This window comes from Camelina sativa, chromosome 18 (assembly GCF_000633955.1).
Source record: "Camelina sativa cultivar DH55 chromosome 18, Cs, whole genome shotgun sequence".
Classification (NCBI taxonomy): domain Eukaryota; kingdom Viridiplantae; phylum Streptophyta; class Magnoliopsida; order Brassicales; family Brassicaceae; genus Camelina; species Camelina sativa.
In genome coordinates, this window is record NC_025702.1 from 1,411,063 (window position 1) to 1,431,327 (window position 20,265).

The 20,265-nt window shown below is 41.2% G+C and overlaps 1 protein-coding gene across 1 annotated transcript; it reads right to left on the minus strand.

Annotated features, from left to right (window-relative positions):
* Positions 1,315 to 1,884, minus strand: LOC104763049. Its single transcript, XM_010486467.1, has one exon. The coding sequence runs from the start codon at positions 1,882 to 1,884 to the stop codon at positions 1,315 to 1,317; it is 570 nt and encodes a 189-aa protein (XP_010484769.1).

The following is a 20,265-nucleotide window of genomic DNA, read 5'->3' on the forward strand; positions in this document are numbered from 1 at the left end:
ATGTTTCTCCCTTCTTTTTGCATGAAATCTCATTGGTCATTTTTTAAGAAAAGTAATGATTATGTCTCCTCCTTTATTTGCATGAAATTTGATTGGTCAATCAAGGGGAGATGAAACACTTTCTTCATGAGCTCCACACGGACGTTTACAACTTCCTGGTCGCGGTTCTGCGTCGAAGTCAATGGTACGGTGTACGGGCCAACTGACGGTTTACGGCCAACGGTCGAACAATGGTACAGTCACAGATAGACTTGCAGTACATGGTACAGTCCATGGTATGCGGTACGTGGTACGTGGTACGTGGTACGTGGTACATGGTACGGTACTATCATCGATTTCGCGGTCTTTCTTCTTCTGCTTCGACTGTCTTTCCTTATTCGGCCTCCTTTGTCTTCCCAACTCCCTTTGTCCGAGGAATTTTAACTTTAGATTTTTACTCTTAGCACGGGTCACTACATTCTCCCCCCCCCCTTATAGGAATTTGTCCTCTATATCCATTGAAATCCTCTACTCCTCCTTCTGACGCTTCTCGCCTCGTTCTCTTCATCTCCTTCATGCGCTTGAACTCGACTAACTCTCTTGATCACGAACTTGCTTCCAGCCATCAATCCAACTTGCTCGACCAACTCAACACTCACAGGTTCCACTATACGTCTAGGAAAAGGGTTCGACCTAATACACTAAGGTTTCCCTACACGGCCTAACACTAAAGGTTCTCTAACCACTCTTAGCTAGCAGGCTTCCTACACACAACAACTAAGACTAGACTAGCACCACTAAATGGTACACACGCCTAGACACGCGACACTCCACAAAACCACAAACACACAAACACACAAACACACAAGAACACAATCACACAAAAAGGGAGTTAGCACCCACACTTACCTTCCTGGTGACCAACGGTCATGAAGGTTTAAGGGTTGACTACCTAAGGGGAAGGATGCACATGATCCTCTCTCTCTAACTTGCCGCTTCACAGGTTGTTCATCTTCTGGACTGGTCAGTGGGGGATTTCTTGCTTCTGGTACCGCTACTATGGCTTCGCTCATCGGACATGATGCATTGTAATGGCCACCATTTCCACAATTGTAACATATGATGTGAGATGGCACTGAGCGATGAATCCTTCCTGCCTTTGAGCACTCTCGAAAATAATGGCCCGACTCTTCAAAATGAGTAACACACAACTCCTCTTTTCTTTGGCTTTGGACTACACCCTTCTTGGTTAGCTCGACTCCTCATTCGATTTTTGCCATCACTTGACATCACCTTCGCCTTGTTCTTCTCTCGGTCCTGACGGATGGCTTCCTTCTACATCTCTATGTTCATCTCCACGTTCACAGCTCTCTCAACCAACTCATCAACTCGTTGGTAAGTTACAGACATGAGCCTATTCTCGATGTCTGGTCGTAGCGCACGTAAAAAGTGGTGTGCCATAACTGCTTCATCTTCTTGTCCTCGGTACACATACTTTCGCAGTCGAGTAAAGATTGACTCCAGTTCTCGAACGCTCTTCTGGCCTCGCTCCATGTTTATAAACTCATTCTCCAATTTGTCTCTGGCCTCCGATGGAAAATACTTTCCTTCAAACTCCTTTCGAAACTCTGTCCATGTTGGATTCCTTTGACCGTAGTGTCTCCTCACGCTGGTCCACCATTCACTAGCGTCATCCTTCAGGTAGTATACTGCAACGTCTTTCTTATAGTCTTCTTGGCATCGGGTTGTGTCAAAATTCTTCTCCATGTTTTGCAACCATTGATATGCTTCAAACGTGTTTGATCCTCCTCTAAAATACTCGGCTCCCAAATCTTTCATGATTTTCAAAATCTTCAGGAAGCTCGGGGTCTCTGATGCACTTGGGCGTGACACTTGTTCTCTCATAAGCGCTAATATCTCTTGGAACACAGATAGCACAGGATCTCTTGCTCAACTCTCTGGACGTCTTGGCTCTTCGCGCGCGCTCATTTGCCTTGACTCTTCGGGTGCACTCCTCTGTCTTGTCTCCACTGGTACACTCCTTTGTCTCGGCTCTTCAGGGACATGCATTTGTCTTGGCGGCACCCTCCTTGGCTCATTTGGTTCGTGATATGCAGATCGCACTCCAGATGCCGTTTCACGGAAACTTGGTGGCTGTCGACTGGTATTGTTCATCCACGGGAAAGACCAATCTCCTCCATAAGAAGTACCAAATATTGTCTCCATCATGAATCTTGTTCTCGCTTGGGATGAAGAATCTTGCGACCCACTTCTGTTGGAACTTGACCTCTCTGTCGTTTGATCGTCATTCTCACTTGATTTTATTTCTCCCTCGACATCATATGGTTCACCCTCCAATGGTGCTTGCCACACCTCTTCGACTTCATCTGGATCATCCTCTAACGGTTCTTGGCATTCTCCTACATCGTCATATTGATCACCTTCTAACGGTTCTTGCCATTCTCCTTCATCATCATATTGTTCACCCTCCGATGAGTCTCGCCACACTTCTCCATCAACTCTTGCATCACCCCACGACCATCCCTCCTCGCTTCCACGGTCTGCCATCTGCACGAGCATCCAAGGGTAAGTCCTAATCCCAACTACCTAAAATGCACAGGACGTACCGGTTTCCTAAAATTTCCTTTGCGACTCATTTACTCGATAAAACATTTGAAAACGTGTGTTCCGCGAGCATCATAACCATGCTCTGATATCACCATTGTAACGCCCTCGAACCGTCCTATGACCACGCATGCCAACGGACAGCCACGAGACACGACTATGGGAACTGCGCCGGGGTGGTCCAGCCAAGGGACGGAAGCTGCAGCTTCCCGACCAGTCCTCCCTGGAAGCAATTCCGCCTGCGACCGAGACTGCTTAGGCTTTACAACCCTCGCGGCCTGGTGTGTTGTGTTGGCCCGGACAAGGCTAATACCATTCGAACCCACACAAAGATAAATAAAACAACTTCAATACTTTAATTACTTAACGAAATAAGTTCACAACACATTCATAATGTTTTTGGTACAAGGCCTAGAGCCAAAATGCGAATTTAAACTACAACAACAAAATATCTTGCAAAGGCAATACAAAACTACACCGGCTGGCCTAACGTCTTGCGCTCCCCTCAAAGGCTTTTCCCACTAAGGTTACCTGCAAAAAAAATTATGGAGTCTTGAGTGCTAATCACTCAGTGAGTTCGGGACCCTAACAAGAAACCAAACCCAACCCCAACCCCAACAAGCAACACACAACATGCAAGCTAAGCAACTACACTACATGCACCACTAAAATGCAACACACAAGCGACATGCAAGAAAAACAAGCAAGATAAATGCAAGTTAGTCATGAAACAAGTATACTATCAAAGTATACACATGCGGAAGCTAACAACTCTTCTTCGTCTTCAAGTCCAAGGGCCCTTCACTCCTTCACTCCACCACTTCATCACTTCCCCCATACCCGTGAACACCTATGCTCACAGCCACAAAGGCACGCGAGTATAGAACATCACCTGCGAGCCCCTCTCTTCAGGCGCACTCGATTACACCATCGTGTACTACTCGGCCCTAGGCACCTATCCCGTCCCTCCGAGTCTTCGTCATCCACTCAGATTACGGCTTTGGGGAAGTCTTCTCCTGCACAACCTCAACACACAACCAAACAAACCTGCAAAGCATACAAGCTACATGCAAGCAACAAACAACTACATGCAAGCCTAAGTAACTAGAGAAATATCTAGAGACTAAGCGCTAAACATGCAAACCACTAGTATTAACATCCAACTTAAGAATCTAGAGGTAATCTAGAGACTAAGCGCTAAATACTAACATGCAATGCACCCAAGACAACATGCAACAACAAACAAGCAACTTAAGAGACTAGAATGAAATCTAGAGACTAAGAGCTAGACACAACCTCACACCAACATGCAGACAAGCAATAAACGAGACTTGACTTCCTAGAACTCAATCTAGAAGAAAAGAAACGAATCTACCTAAAAATACCTAGATTTAACTCAACAATTCTAAGCAAACTCAACACTACCCAACAAACCTAAACGCTTAAGTCTATCACACAAAACTTTGCTGGACTTGGCTGAAAGAATCGACTCTAACAGACTTCTAGTCCTAGCTAGCAAGAACTAGATGCGCACAGCTCCTATGGCGGCACACAGCTAACGACCTAGGCGGACGTGGCTAACAACTCGCGGGAGAGAAAACTCTAAAGAAAGAACTCTCTCTAACTTTAACTTTCTCTCTTTTTCTCTAAGGGTGAAGGAAAAAAAAATGGCTTCCCTAAGGGGTCTATATATAGTGGAAAGGTGTGAGTTTGGGCGGTTTCAACAGCCAATGTATGGCGAGCAAGTGTCTAGCTTCTCCTCCACTGCTTAGGGCGAAAACTTGGTGATCAAGCCACTAAATACTTGGTGAAAACACACACCACTTGGCTATAGAATGTCCTCTTCTCTCCTTTGTCTCACATCATCCTTTGCATGAATCTCCATTGGCCAGCTTTTGAGAAGACAAAATAATTATGTTTCTCCCTTCTTTTTGCATGAAATCTCATTGGTCACGTTTTAAGAAAAGTAATGATTATGTCTCCTCCTTTATTTGCATAAAATTTGATTGGTCAATCAAGGGGAGATGAAACTCTTTCTTCATGAGCTCCACACGGACGTTTACAACTTCCGGGTCGCGGTTTTGCGTCAAAGTCAATGGTACGGCATACGGGTCAACGATCCGGTCAACGGTCGAACTATGGTACAGTCACGGATGGACTTGCGGTACATGGTACAGTCCATGGTACAAGGTACATGGTAAGGTACTATCGTAGATTTCACGGCCTTTCTTCTTCTGCTTCGACTGTCTTTCCTTATTCGGCCTCCTTTGTCTTCCCAACTCCCTTTGTTTGAGGAATTTTGACTTTGGATTTTTACTCTTAGCACGGTCACTACACTGTTGGTACTTGTGGATGCAGAATGGTCAAATTGCTTCAGCTTGTCAATGTTAGGATCCATCGGTTCGTAATGTAATGAGTTGGATGGCCATGGTTTTGGCTTAGAGATAGTCGGATATGACTTCTTCTTGTTGGTGTTAGCAAAGGTTGTCTTCTTTGACTTGTGGTCGATGATTGCTCCAACAGTAGCTAGGAATGGTCTTCCTAAAATCAAAGGTCTCTCGGTCTTTTCTTCCATCTCTAAGATGTGAAAATCGGTAGGGACTATGCAATCTCCTACGACAAGTTGTAGGTCTTGAACAAATCTGTCGGGAACCTTTTGTGATGAATCTCCAAAGATTAAACAGAGGATGGATGGCGATATGTCTTGCTATCCTAGTGTATCTGTTACACTTCTTGACATAACATTAACATTAGCACCAGAATCACAAAGAGAGTTAGAGAATTCAATGCCTGTTATGGAGCATGAGCAAACAAAGCATCTTGGATCTTCAGCTTTAGGTAGTCTCCATAAGGGGTAGTGGCTTTCTGTTTCCTCATCAAATGGACATGTCATACGAATAACATCTTCATAAGAGTCAAAGAGGGGTACCATAGGTTTGGCTTAGAGATAGTCGGATATCCTTTAGGATTCTCTTCGGGTTTTCCCGGAAGTACACCAACTTGGCGTGGAACGACATTAGCGGTTTGAGCAACTTTGGTTTCAAGCTTCTTAACATGAATAGAAATGCTTTCACACTTCCCATTTAGTTCGGTATATATGTTATCCATCCTTGAGTTGATGTCTCTTGACTGCTTTTGAAAAGCAACAAGGAGCTCTTGCATCTTTGTATCGACATAGGCATCAGCTTGAGAGGTACGCGCCTGGGTTGGTCCGGATTGGAAAGGTGGCTTGTTGTTGTTGAATTGGGGTCGCGGCTGGAAGTTGTTGTTGTTTCCACCGAAGTTGTTTCCTTGAAAGCGGTTAGCTTGCTGAGGATAATTCTGATCTTGGGGATTCTCCACATTTGGGTTCCTATAAGAAAGGTTAGAAGTATTTCTAAAATTGTTGTTGAAGTTGTTGTTGTACCCTCGGTTTTGGTAGTATCCTTGAGCACCAACATAGTTGACTTCTTCTTCTTGGTCATAAGAATTTCTTGGAAAGGATCCATGTTTGCATTGTTAATAGTCTCACAAGCATTTACTCCACGCTGTTGGTTCCTTAGGAGTTAGTTCATCATGTTCTTGAGGTCGACAATCTCCTTAGTGTCGGAATTGCTAGAACGGATGGTTCTATCAAAATCTGTGCAAGTGTTGCTACTACTTGCGGCAAGGTTGTTGATGAGAGCTCTTCCTTCTTGAACGGTCTTAGTAGTAAAATCTCCATTGCTGGCCGTGCCGGGTGAAAGTTGATACTTAGGGTGTAATCCTTTATAGAAGGTACTTACCAGGTTACCTTCAGCAAAACCATGATGGGGACAGTCACGTTCATAGTCTTTGAATCGTTCCCATGCTTCATAAAAAGATTCGACCGGTCCTTGTTGAAAACTTTGCAGCTTGTTGCGACGAGAGTTGGATCTCGACTTGGTGTAGAAGTGGTTGAGAAAGGCTGACTTGCATCCTTCCCAGCTAGTGATAGATCCAGGAGGTAGAGACTTTAACCATATATGAGCCTTGTCGATTAGATAGAAAGGAAAAAGCTTACACTTCAAGTAATCTTCGGGAATTCCATTGGTTCTTGTTGTTGAGCAGATTTCTTCAAAAAGATCAATGTGGTCCATTGGATGTTCGGTAGTAAGGCCATGGAACTGATTTTGTTTCACCAAACCGATAATTTGAGGTTTAATCTCGTAATCACGTTGTGGAGGATGAGTGATACGGATAGCTGCGCGGTCTTGAACGAATTGGTTTGGGGTATGATAATCGGCTATGGTATGGTTAGGTGCGGCACGTCTTAGAAGGTGCACATACGCGGGTTATCTTCCGCCAACTGGAGGTAGTGGTGGATTAGCGATGAGGTCAGGCTGGTGTGGAGGAACATCGAGGTTGTCTCCCACGCCTAGAGGGTTAACTTCACAAGGAGCTTGTAAGTTGTCTCGGCCAACTTCAGGGTTGAGTTGCAGATCAGCGGCTACAAGTTTGGGGTTGCCACCTTGTGCAAGAATTGGTTTTCCTTCCTTGTTGAGGGCATGAGGTATCAGCGGTTGGTCGAGGTTAAGGAAACCTTGGTCCTGGTTCCTTTCTTCGGGCATGAGTTGTTGTCTTCGAAGTTTCCTAATTTCACATTCTAGTCGATCAATGTCTTGAATTGGAGATACGGTTCCGGAGGGTTGACTCCTAGTCATGCACTACAAAATCCAAAAACAGAAACTAGAAGGGAAAATAGAGGTTATCGAGAAACAAGAAAATTAAAAATAAAATTGAAAAATTCAAAAGAAAAATTTAAACTATTTTAGACGAAAGTTCTTATTAAATTCAATAGGCAGCTAGTTATTCCCCGGCAAAGGCGCCAAAAAGCTTTGATGTGTGTAGAATTTCACTCCAAATCTTTGACCTGAAAAGACTACACAACGACTGAAAGTGCACAGTTAATCCGTGTAGTATTTTAGGATCGATCCCACAGAGAGTAATAGCAAACACAAATTGAATTAAAAGAGAAAGACCTATGGCTAAGACTAAAGAAGAGATTGGGGTTTTCGTTTTCCTAATAACTATTGCAAATAAATAAAACGGTTTAGAACTATAAGACTAAGGCGTTGGGCGTTTTGGAAGTCATCTCAGGGTTTTCATGGTTTTAAGCAATATTAAGTGTAAGATCTAACAAGTTAATACTAATTTTCGGTCTAGGTTCTCAACTACGAAACACTAATGAACTAACAAGCTATTCTCATAGAATGAAAGTCTAAAGTCTTCACACTCTGTTACTCAAGTTTCGTAGGCAACGACGAATGTCAACCAGCTAGTTAAAAAAGTTTGATACATTCACCAAACTACGCAACTCAACTTACACAGATTACGACGCGAGGTTTTGGTATAACAATAGTTTGGAAAATTAGAATAACGCGGTTAGCGCTCCTGTTCTCTAGATCAGCACTTGGTGATCAATCCAAGCACATGCATTAAGATAAAGATGTCCCAAAAGAACTCTAGTATAAAAACGAAAATAAGATCTAACAACCTAATTGAAGCGAACCATGAATTCCCCTTGAATCACCCCATAAAACCCAACAAAGTAAATTACTCGCTCATGATGCAAAAAAACGACATTGATATTATAGAGTATAGCATCAAAAGTGAATCAATAAACAAATATGGGTTCAAAGGAAAATTCTCTATTTGTCACAAAAGTAACTTGATCCCAAAAGCAAAAATAAGAAAGAACTAGAAAGAGTAGAAAGAGATTGGTGACTTTAGCGATGGCTTCTAAGAGGAGGTGAGAGAGGACGAGCTTTGACGGTAGTAGAGGAGTCTCTGGTCGTCTCTAGGTTTTCTGCTGGTGGCGTGGATGAAGAACTTAGAGGCACAAAGGAAGCACACTTGAAAACCCTAGGTCTTAAGAGTATTTATAGGGTTTTGTTTAGGGTTAGGGTTTTGTAAGGGTAGAAACGTCTTCTCTTCTTAAGTGCAGGACAAGGGGCGCCGAAAGAGGCTTCTGGACCGTGGAGGAGGCTTGGACTCGGCCGTGGTGATGGTCGCTGGTCAGGCCTTGAATAAAAAGCCCATCGGCTGGTTGGTTCTCTTCACGTCGGTTTGTAACACGTCTCGGTAAAATGGGCATAAGTTCCGGAGGAATGAATAGATTGACTTGATTCCACTTCGAGGAGAAAGATGACTCTTCCAGATTTCCATAGACACCAAGCTCTGAAACTTACCTAAAACATATTTTCCTTGTCTTTTGGTCCTTTTTGCTATAAATCTGTAAAACCTTCTTGAAACCTGAAATACTTGATAATAGACCTTTTATACTTGAAATCTTATCAAAATCTTCCTAAATGCATATGAAAACTATAGCTAATATGGGTAAAATAATTGAAACAAGAACTTTTTCAAGTATCTACTTATGAATGAATGAATGATGCAATCAAACAAACAAACATAAGTATGAATGATCAGAATGTAATGCAAGGTGTTTCAATTCACTTATGATGTTGTAGCATAAAGGATGTCAATCCATAAAGAGTGTGATATGTAAGCAGTCAAGATGTGATCAATGCATTCAAGTTAAGCCAAATATCAAGTTGATTTGTTTCTAACAACCTAATGACAATAATGAAATGCAATGAACTAAGGCAACTTAAGACAATACTAATGCTGAATTAAACTGTAGAACAAGTGCAATAAACAAGACTAAGCAGAATTAACTAATAAGCAGAAGAAAACATGAACAGAACAATGCATAAGCAAGAAAGTAAAATGGAGCTCGACCTAGCACTCGGTCAAGTGCATGGTCGAGTGGGGGATCGAGTTGACAAGCGAATGAACAGAAACAGAGCAAATAATGAAAACAGAGCAAATAATGAAAACAGAGCAAACAACAAGCAATTAACAATACTTAAACAGGGAAATCAATAAACAAAGAAAATCCTAAGGATGGATTCATGGGATGGACTCAAGCTATGGCTATCTAAATTGGTCAACAAACCTCAATCAACAAATGAGCTATCTCTAGACAATGATCTTCTAATACATGTTAATCCATTCTCATGACAATAACAATCAAGCCAAGATACTTCTTAGACCTAGTTCTCACTAGCTATTACATATCAAAGAAGGCATTAAAACCCAGATCATCAATGTCAAAAATCACTTTAAACCTCTAATCTCTTAGCATGCTTCATGATAATCTCTAGCATTAGCCTTATCAAACAACTTAGACATTGGTGTGATGCTAAGAAGCTTAAGATCTATCCTTACCCTCTCAGTATAAGAATAGCATAGAGCATATCTAATCTAGAAGAGATATATAACAATCAAGCTTGACCAATCTAAACAACCATAACCTTTACCCAGCCTAATCCATCCCTAAGATCCTAAGCCACTAATAAGATCTAAAAATCATCATGAAGAACACAAACCCAGAAATTAATGAAACTATCATGATTAGAAAGATGAGATAAAGATGAACAATATTGAACAAAGAAGTGAAAGAAAATATTCAACAGAGTCAAAGTTATGAAGGTTACGAATCAATGAAAATCTAGAGAAAAGATAAGAGATGATGCAATAAAGTAAAAGAAGCTAAAAATGGCAAAAACTAGGTTATGAGGTGTCTACATGGTCTCCAGGGTCTCTCTTTTTTCGGCCACAAGTGTCAGTACACATATATATAGTAAAGAGAGAGAAGCCCTAGTTAGCTAGAGGACAAAACAGAGAGGTGGCGGTCAGCTCGACCATGTGCTCGGTCGAGTGCATGGTCGAGTGGTTGGTCCGTCACGTAGCTTGAGTCTTCAATCTGGGATGATATCCGTTCAGTAAAATCGGGATAACTCTTGCACTACACCTCTGATTGCCTTTAAACCACCGGAATTAGAACTTTATCTCAATTTCCTACAACTCTCATGAAGGATGCGGAACCTGAATCGCAACGGAAGATCTTCATTTGGATCGATCTTTGAGAAGCTCGTTATGAATCCGACCGAGTACTCGACCATGTGCCTGCTCGAGTGCTGTGGTCGAGTTGCCTTGCGAATCCACTTCCTGATACTTTCAGTCCTCTTGTTTAGCTCCAAAAATAACACCAAGTCCTTCCTTACCCTTTTAGAGCTCCATAACACCTAATAATACTCCAAATGCACAAATGTATGCATTGCATGTTTCTAAACATCCTAAGTGTATATTTGGACATAAATGGCTATAAAACCTAAGGAATCATTTCTATATGATGCAAAACATGAACTAAACAAGGCCTTAAATATGGTAAAATATAGTAACATCAATAATGATGTTATCACCAATGTTTAGGTTGTTAGATAAAGCTAATACTGGAGATTACTGTGCCTAGCCTAAGAGATTAGTTGTCTAGGGTGGTTTTTGACAAATAATGAACCTGGGTCTTAATGCCTGTTTAGTATGCTTTCAACAATGAGAGTTGGGTTAGTATGTTACTAAACTTGATTGTTATTGCCATGAGAGTGGATTTGCAAGTTTATGAGGTAATACCAACCAATAATTCCCATCCTTAGGATCTATTTGCTACTTGTTTGCTTATATTTCTTGCATTTAATTACTTGTCATTTTCTGCTTTATAGTTTCTGCTTTTAGTTTTACATTTAATCTTCTATTCGGCATCACTCGACCATGCACTCGATCTTGGTTCATACCATGCTCGACAGAGTGATAGGTCGAGCTCCAGTTTACTTTCTTATTTATGCTCTGTTCTTTTCTAGTTTGCTCTTGTTTACTTCTGCTTATTAGTTAATTCTGCTTAGTCTTGTTTATTGCACTTGCTTTATAGCTTAATTTCTTCTTAGTACTTCTTTAAGTTGTTTACTTTATTGCATTTCATTTCTGCTTCATTAGGTTGATATATACCACCCCCATTTTTTAATTGGCTTAACTTGTTCTATGTTGATTGCATCTTTTATGATTATCATCATCCCATTAGGATTGACACCTTAAGTACTACAATGCATAAGGGTAGTTGAACCTGCTAGGATAAATACAAAAAATCCTAGTATCAGCGACATATTTGCGAGGGCGCTTAGCAAAGCCGTTGCAATATTTGCTACAGAATTGCAAGGCTAAATAAGTATATATATCTATATACATCTATACGGAAGACCTAGTTTGAGCGAGCTCAAACCCCACCACAACAAAAACCCTAAAATCTTTTTCACTTCTTTCTTCTTCTTCTCCGGTTAACCTTCCGCCAAATTTGATACCACTTCTCCCAAAGTTTTATAACCTAATTTTTCTCTTTCTGATCATCTCTAGTAAGATCACTCCAAATAGTTGTTGTTAATAGATATTATGCAATCAGAACTATGCAAGTCAAGCCAAGCAACGAAAGGGGTTTTGTCTAACAACCTAATATGAACAGAAATAAAAACAATAAAACAAAGAACTACTCACCGAGGTACACGATGCAAACAGCCAAGTACCGGATCGAGTAAGTGATCGAGTGACTAGAAAATAAGAATAGAATGATGAACAACTCGAGGCACCACATGATGCTGATGATCGAGTACCAGGTCGGCTTGGGGGTCGAGTGAAAGATAAAAGCTTAAAAAATCAATATAAGAAAGCTCCTAAGGATTGGGTAATTGGGTCATAAGTATTCCTAATCAACCTAGAATGTTTTACATGCCTCAAGCAATCTGTTATGTAGACAATGAATCTTTAGTCCTTGCTAATCCACTTTCGTGGTAGAAACAATCAACTTTAATCACTTCCCTACCCAACTCTCGTTGGACAAATATGACCAAGCAGACTTTAAAATCCGGTTGACTATTGTCAATAAATCTCTTACTCATCTAATCTCTTAGGCTAAGTGAATAAATCTATAGGATTAATTAATTAAAGCATTTCATCTAACACCTCTCGGTGCGGAAACGCCTAGGATAGAATCTCAACCTCTCGTTCTGAAACTAGCATTAAGAACACTAATCCATAAGGGTGTTTTCATAAAATCAATCAAGCTAAAACCTTATAATCGATTAAGAATACATACTAGCCTCTCTCATCCCTAGAAACTTTGATTCACTACTCATATCGCATCATAATCGACATAAAAGCATAAACGAATAAGAATTGGATATAACAAAGGTAGATGATGTATTAAAAGGAAAAAAAATTTATACATAATCAATGTAAAAGAGTTGTAAAAGCAGAAAATAAGATCAGCTCTCAATCTCTCTCAGTAGATCTTGCTCTCTCTCTGTCCTGGTTGGCATGTCATGGTCGAGAAAATAGGAAAATGTTTATATATGGAAACCCTTTGACCTAGCCGAAACAGCTGTTATCTTGTTCAACGAGTTGGACTTTCGGTGGTCCCTCTCAGCTTAGATTCTCTTGTTCGGGTTCAGGTCCCGGGTTGTTCTTCTTGCACGATCACACATTTGGGTACATGTTTGGGTTGTGACACCCCAGTTTCAGGGACTTGCATAGAGGTTTAAAAGAATTAATTTGGCCACCTATGTCATCAAAGTGCACTCATCTTTTCGGTCAAGGATCTTGAGAGAACTCCAGATTTAAGCATGCTTGAGCTGGAGTAATGTCAGGATGGGTGACCTTCCAGAAAGTGACAATCAGAACTATCAAGTTTGGACAAAACATATGAAACACACAACTTACCATGGTAGAGTTGTAGCAGCCACTGGCTGCAAGTGCGGGAGCTCATTCTCAGTATGTCAGTATTCTGAGGGAGATGGGTGGGATTGGTACGGTGCATTTCTTAGGTGGTACCGACCCTACTGTGGCTGACTCGTTAAGGACGAGGCTGGAACGCAACTTCCAGTCTCTCAGATGTCCTCAGGAGTATACGGTGGAAATAGGGGTCCACCACCTGGCAGACAATGCTCATTTAGGGTGGAGGTCGGTGGCTGCCAGGAGGGCGGGTTGATCTCGTGGAGGAGTTTATCCGTAGTTATTTTCCTCGGGAGGTGCTAGACTGTATGGAGGTGCAGTTTCTACAGTTGTCTCAGGGGACTCGGACGATTCGTGAGCTGGATGTGGAGTTAAACCGACTCTTGGTTTATGGGGGCCGAGAGATGGAGTCTGAGGCGGCTCAAATGAGGAGGTTCATGATGGTGCTTTGTGAGAACTTGAGGATCCACTACAGAGGGAGGACCTACACCACTAGGGTGCAGCTTGTGGAGATCGCGGCTGAGATTGAAACAACCCTTCCGTTTTTTTTTATATATATAATATAATTTCTAGTGGTCCCATATCCTCTAACAACCTAACATCAATCATCAACAGCGGATAGCCTAAGAATACCATTAAATCGATAAAAACCCAACAATGAAATAATCCAATAACCAATAAAGTCAATACCAAATTCTAACATCCTACAATATTCTATCAACTCAACTCTAGCAATCTAACAATATCTAGAGCACAATCAACCAAGCTTCTAGAACATTCTCCTCCTCATCGCCTTGATTTCACGATCACACTTTGCCTTTACCTGCACCGCAAACACAAATTGAGATGCATGAGTGTTTTCATAAACACTCAGTGAGGTAATAATCCTCCCATCTACTGGGCTATACACACAAGCAACTGAGATTCCAATGTTAAGCAAGCACAAACAGACACAAAAAAACCAATGAACAAGCATCAGAAAAATGAGTGTCGACCGACACCATACTGGTGTCAACCAACACTGACTGTTGATGTCGACCGACACTCCTCCTTGGTGTCGACCGACACCCACCTGGTGTCGACCGACACCCACCTGGTGTCGACCGACACCCACCTGGTGTCGACCGACACCCACCTAGTGTCGATTGACACTGACTCCGCAGAGACGATCTGCTCAAAGCCGAACGTCAAGTTTCCATTTCTAATCATCTCCAATCCAACCAAAACTCCCCCAAAGGCCGCAAGAAACCATTCAAACACCAAAACAACACCAAACAAGAAACCATTGAAACCTTATAGCATTCAAAATAAACAAGAAAAACACCAAAACAACACCAAACAAGCAAAAAAAAAAAAGAGATTTTAGGCTTAGATCAGCCATAGTCATGCACTCACCTCTTTTGCAGGAAGATCTAACCCAAAAACGATGAAACCAACACCTTAGGAATCTTATCCTTCGTCTCTAGCAACAAAACTCCCTTCCACAGCAACAAATCTAACCAAAACAGCCAAGAAAAGCCCAAAACCTCACAAGAACACTATCTCAAACTTTTCTCCTTTTTTCCTCTCTGAACGGCGACAAAACAACTAAAAAGCGGCTTTCCAAACCCTTCGTCGACTTTCCCTTTAAATACAACGGGTAAGGGATTCCAAAAAAACCAAACTAGACTAAAGCAACCATTTAATTCAACCTGGTCTAACCAGAAAGCACGCTCTCAGATCATCATCCGAAGCAAACATACCTCTCCCACTCTCTGGCCACAAGGTCCATCGAGCTATCGGTATCACATGAGTTGGGCCCACACGGCCTTGAGCAAACAAGTATGATGCCATGCAGTATCTCCCGACTAGATCTACATCAACACTTTCCATTTATGGAAACATCCATTTTTAGTAACTTCTATTTTTAGTAACTTTCCACTAATAGCAGTGCAATTCACGGAAAATCATATCGCGAACACCACCCTCATCTTGGTACTTAGTCACACAACCAACAACTCTTAAGCGACCAAGCATCAAGAGAGATAGGCTAGAATACTCCATTCCTGCTCCAGCCACGGACTACAAGTGGGACTAGGCTAGACAAGCTCAAGTCGCGGCCTGCTTCTCGAACCACTTCTTGAACCTTGCTTTCATCCTCGCCTCTGGCTCCCAAGTATGCTCCTCTTCTTCCTCCGAAGTTCCTTGACTCTCGTCTCGAACACCCTCAAAGGTCTCGCCTTCAAAGTCATGTTAGGCTAAAGATCCTCAGGAATCTTAGCCAACAACTGATCACCCTCGTGAAGACATTTCCTCAGCATTTACACGTGAAACACCTTGTGGAACGCAAGCATAACATCAGCACTACAAGAATATAGGGTATTAATAGCACTAGAATATAGCGATTAACACAGTTATGCTATGGTTTCCTTAGCTGGAAATATGTTATAGCGTTTATTTAAATGTAAGCGCTATAATTAAGTTAATCTTTAAAATTGAAAAAGTGTGTATGTTTTTTTAATCTAAAATTTGGACAGACAACATAGTAAACGCTATGTTACTGAATACCGGGAAATTTTTTCTAAAGGCCCGCCTCAATACCGAGAAAATTATTCTAAGTGTCCGCCTTAATGCTGTCAAAAAAAAATCGCACTGTCGAAAGATAGAGAGAAAGAGTGTTCTTCATCGTCTTCTTCTCAATCTCACTCTCTTCTTCAAATCTGCTCTCAATCTCACTCTCTACTTTTGTTCTTCAAATCTTCTCTCAGTCTCACTCTCTCTATCATCTATACATCGTCAGCTCTCAATTTCCCCATTAGCTTCACACAGATCTGAGAACGCTTTTTCGGTGCCTATTCGATTGAAGAACATTAGGTTAGATTTTATTAAGCAAATTAGGGTTTTCTTGTTTCGATTTGGTTTCTCGTTTATCAGATTAGGGTTACTCAGATTGGGGGTTTCTCAGATTGGTTTGATTTTGATTTTTTTCAGCGTTGGGGAAATTCATTTCCGGAAGTCAAGTTCAACAGAAGGAGAAGAAATTTTACAGTTAAGAAATTGTTTTCTGAGATTCGTTTTTTTTGTGTTGTGTTGTTGGAGCTGTGGATTCTTGTAGTATGGATAAGTCTTAGGTTTGGCTACCAAGGAATAGCCTTGAGTATGAGCAAGGAGCAACTTCTTTTGTCTATGCATCATCGAAGAGTTTGGGTAATCCTGTTGAAATGTTTTGTCCCTGCATAAATTGTCGGAATCTGTGCCGCAAACCAATAGGCAATGGTTTGGAGCATCTAGTAGTTAGGGGAATGGATCAGAAGAACAAGATGAATACTTGTTGGAGTAAACATGGGGATATAAAGAACCTTAAGATAGATGATGAACCGAGTAGTGAATGTGAACCGTATGAGCTTATTTAAATTCCTTTTCGATGGTGCAAAAAATTCAGATTCTGGGAAGCATGATGGAGATGATACCAAGGATGCGAAAACCAAAGAAGAATTTGATTTTAGGAAGAGGCTTAAGGAAGCTGAAACTCCACTCTACTCAGGATGTCTAAAAATGTTTGGTTTTGGCTATGATGTCTTTCAAGCATGTAATAATGAATGTATCCTTTACTAGAAAGAGTATGAGTCAATGCATAGCTGTCCAAGGTGTAATGCTTCAAGATGGGAGGTGGATAAGCACACAGTGAGGAGAAGAAGGGGATTCCAGCTAAGGTACTTAGATATTTTCCAATCAAGGATAGATTCAAGTGGATGTTTAGATCAAAAAGGATGGCTGAGGATTTACATTGGCCTTTCAGCCATCGCAGTGAAGATAGTATAATGAGACATTCTGTTGACTCAATAGCTTGGGCTCAAGTGAATGAAAAATGGCTAAAGTTTGCTGCTGAACCAAGAAACCTTAGACTAGGTCTTTCAACTGATGGGATAAACCCCTTTGCGATGCAGAATACAAAGTATAGTACATGGCCGGTTTTGCTTGTTTACTACAACATGGGTCCAACATTGTGCATGAGGGAAGAGAACATTATGTTAACATTACTGATTCTTGGACCTACTGCACCAAGCAATAACATTGATGTTTATCTATCACCATTGATAGACGACTTAAAAGATTTATGGAGTGAAGATATTAAGGTTTATGATTCATTCTTAAAGGAGAGTTTCACACTGAAAGCTTTGTTGTTGTGGAGTATTAGTGACTATCCAGCCTTAGGTACATTGGTTGGTTGTAAAGTCAAGGGAAAACAAGCTTGTAATGTATGTGGGAAGGATACACCTTTTAGATGGTTGAAGTTCAGTCGAAAGCATGTGTACTTAAGAAATAGGAAGCGACTTAGACCTGGGCATCCTTACCGGCACAGAAAAGGCTGGTTTGACAACACATTAAAAGAAGGGACTGCAAATATAATTTAGACTGGATATGAAATATCTGAGATACTTAAGGATTTTTAAAATGATTTTGGGAAACCTTTGGAGAATAAAAGTAAAAGAAAAAGACCGTGACTATCAAAGGATGAATATGAAGAAGACACTAATCAATGGAGATGGAAGAAACGGTCTTTTCTTTGTGACTTTGATAACTCTCTAATTTACATGTTTTGAGCATCCTTTTTTGTCCATGTTTTGCATTGTTTATACCCTAACCTTAGCATTTTTAGGTCATTAACTGTAGGAATTCACATTTAGGCTATTTAGGGTGTTTCATTCTTGCATTTGCATATTTTGGATGAAAACAGGTGCTTTAGAGCCTAAAATGGGGAGAAACAAGGTCAAATCCGAGCATGTACCCGAAGGAGCTATTGAGCAGGAAGAACAGTCTAAACCCCAACCCGATCAAGGAGGATTCAAGAGAAGGAAGAACAACCCGAAGACCTACCCGAGGAGCAACCCGAGCTCATCCTCGTGCACCTCATCGAGCAGACCCTCGGGCAGGACTGAGAAGCTAGGGTTAATGGGTTTCCATATATAAACCCCCCTCTTCTTCCTCTCGCCCTAGCACGTCGCAGACACTCAAACCAGAGAGCGAGAGCTTCTGAGAGTGATCTAGAGCATCTCAAGCTCTTTTTCCATTTTGTTAGGATTTATTTTACTTCTTTTTTGCATTTCTTTTAGATTTCTACTTTGTACTCTTTACTTCTACTTTATCTTTTAAGACAATGCAATTTTCATTTATCTATACTTTTATGTTTTCTGCAATGAATTCCGAGTAGTGAAGTAAAGTTTCTAGGGATGGGATAGACGATTTTGTGTTCTTGATCAGTTAGGATGTCTTAACTTGATTGTTTATGTTTTATAAATTCCTTTCTAGGTTGGTGTTCTTAATGCTATCAACAAACAGAGAGGGTGAGATTAGATCTAGGGTGTTTTACCACCGAGAGGTGTAGATGAAATGCTTGAATCAATCAATGTTAGAGATTTACTCACTTAGCCTAAGATATTAGATGTGTAAGGAGTTTATTGACAATAATGAATCGGTTTGTATTGCGTGCTTGGTCATGTTTCTCCAACGAGAGTTGGGTAGGGAAGTGATCAAGGATGATTTTTTCTATCACGAGAGTGTTTTAACAAGATTTTAGAGATTCATTGTCTAAGGACATCCATACTGGTCAGAAACATTTACCAGTCGATTACCCCATCCTTAGGAGCTTTCGTATTTTAATTGCTTTCATTTTTATTCATCACTCGACCCCTTACCTGAACAGGTACACGATCACCTGCTTCGAGTATGCCTTCGAGTTGTTCATACTGTTCTTGCTTACTCGATCACCCCACCCGATCCTGTACTCGAATGCTTGCATCTAGTGCTTAGGTCGTGTGGTTCTCATTTATTTGCTTTCTTTTATTACTTTTAGGATTGTTAGATCAAAACCATTTCTAGCCTGGCTTGACTTGCTTGTTTCTGATTGCATCCTATCTTCTAGCATAACAACCATTTGGATTGATAACCCTTTGTACTACAACTGCATAGGGAATTGATACCCTGAGTGAAAATCTTATTATCAATTTGGCGCCGTTGCCATTTGGTTGAATTTAATTTGCTACGTTTAGGATTTCAACACTTGCTAGATCAAGTTCTATTATACACTTTGGTTTGGTACTGACTTGTTTACTTTCGTGTTTGTCTGTTTTGAATTTCAGGTACAACCCGAGCACCTACCCGACCCGTCACTCGATCACCTGGATCGCGTTGACCTTCGTGTACCCACTCGGTCACCTGTTTGTGCATGCAAACACGATCCAAGGGTAGCCAACACTTGAGTACTTTCATCGACAACATCGATAGACTAAGATTAATACGACAACCACGAGTTCAGCAACAACAATCAACATTAATTGAATATACAATGAACAATCAGAATGATCCACCAGCTCCTCAAGAGAAGACCAACATAGGAGCAGGAGATGCTCCATCTACTCACACTCAAAGACAGGGCATTGTGCCAATTGCTGTCCAGAACAACAACTTTGAGATCAAGAGTAGTCTTATCCAGATGATACAGAGCAACAAGTTTCATGGATTGCCAATGGAGGACCTATTGGACCATCTGGATGAGTTTGATAGACTCTGTAGCCTAACCAAGATCAATGGAGTTAGTGAAGATGGATTCAAACTCTGGCTTTTCCCATTCTCTTTGGGAGACAAAGCACACGTCTAGGAGAAATCACTCCTCAAGGAGTCCATCACCACCTGGGAAGCATGCAAGAAGGCGTTTCTAGCCAAATTCTTCTCCAACTCCAGAACTGCAAGGCTGCGAAATGACATTTCCAGCTTTGTTTAGAAGAGCAATGAGACGTGCAGTGAAGTTTGGGAACAAGAATGTTGATGAAGGTTCAGATATAGTGGAGAACTTGGCTCAATCTGATGGGCATTACAATGAGGAGTACGATCGCACTGTGCGATCTACTAAAGAGGAAGATGCCAAGTATAAGCAAGACATGAAAGCCCTCAATGACAAGCTCGATAAGCTCCTCAACCAGCAGCAGCATATCCATGCAATCTCAGAGGAAGACCAGTTTCTGCAACCAGATGGAGAGAATGCTCAGCTAGAGGATATAAATT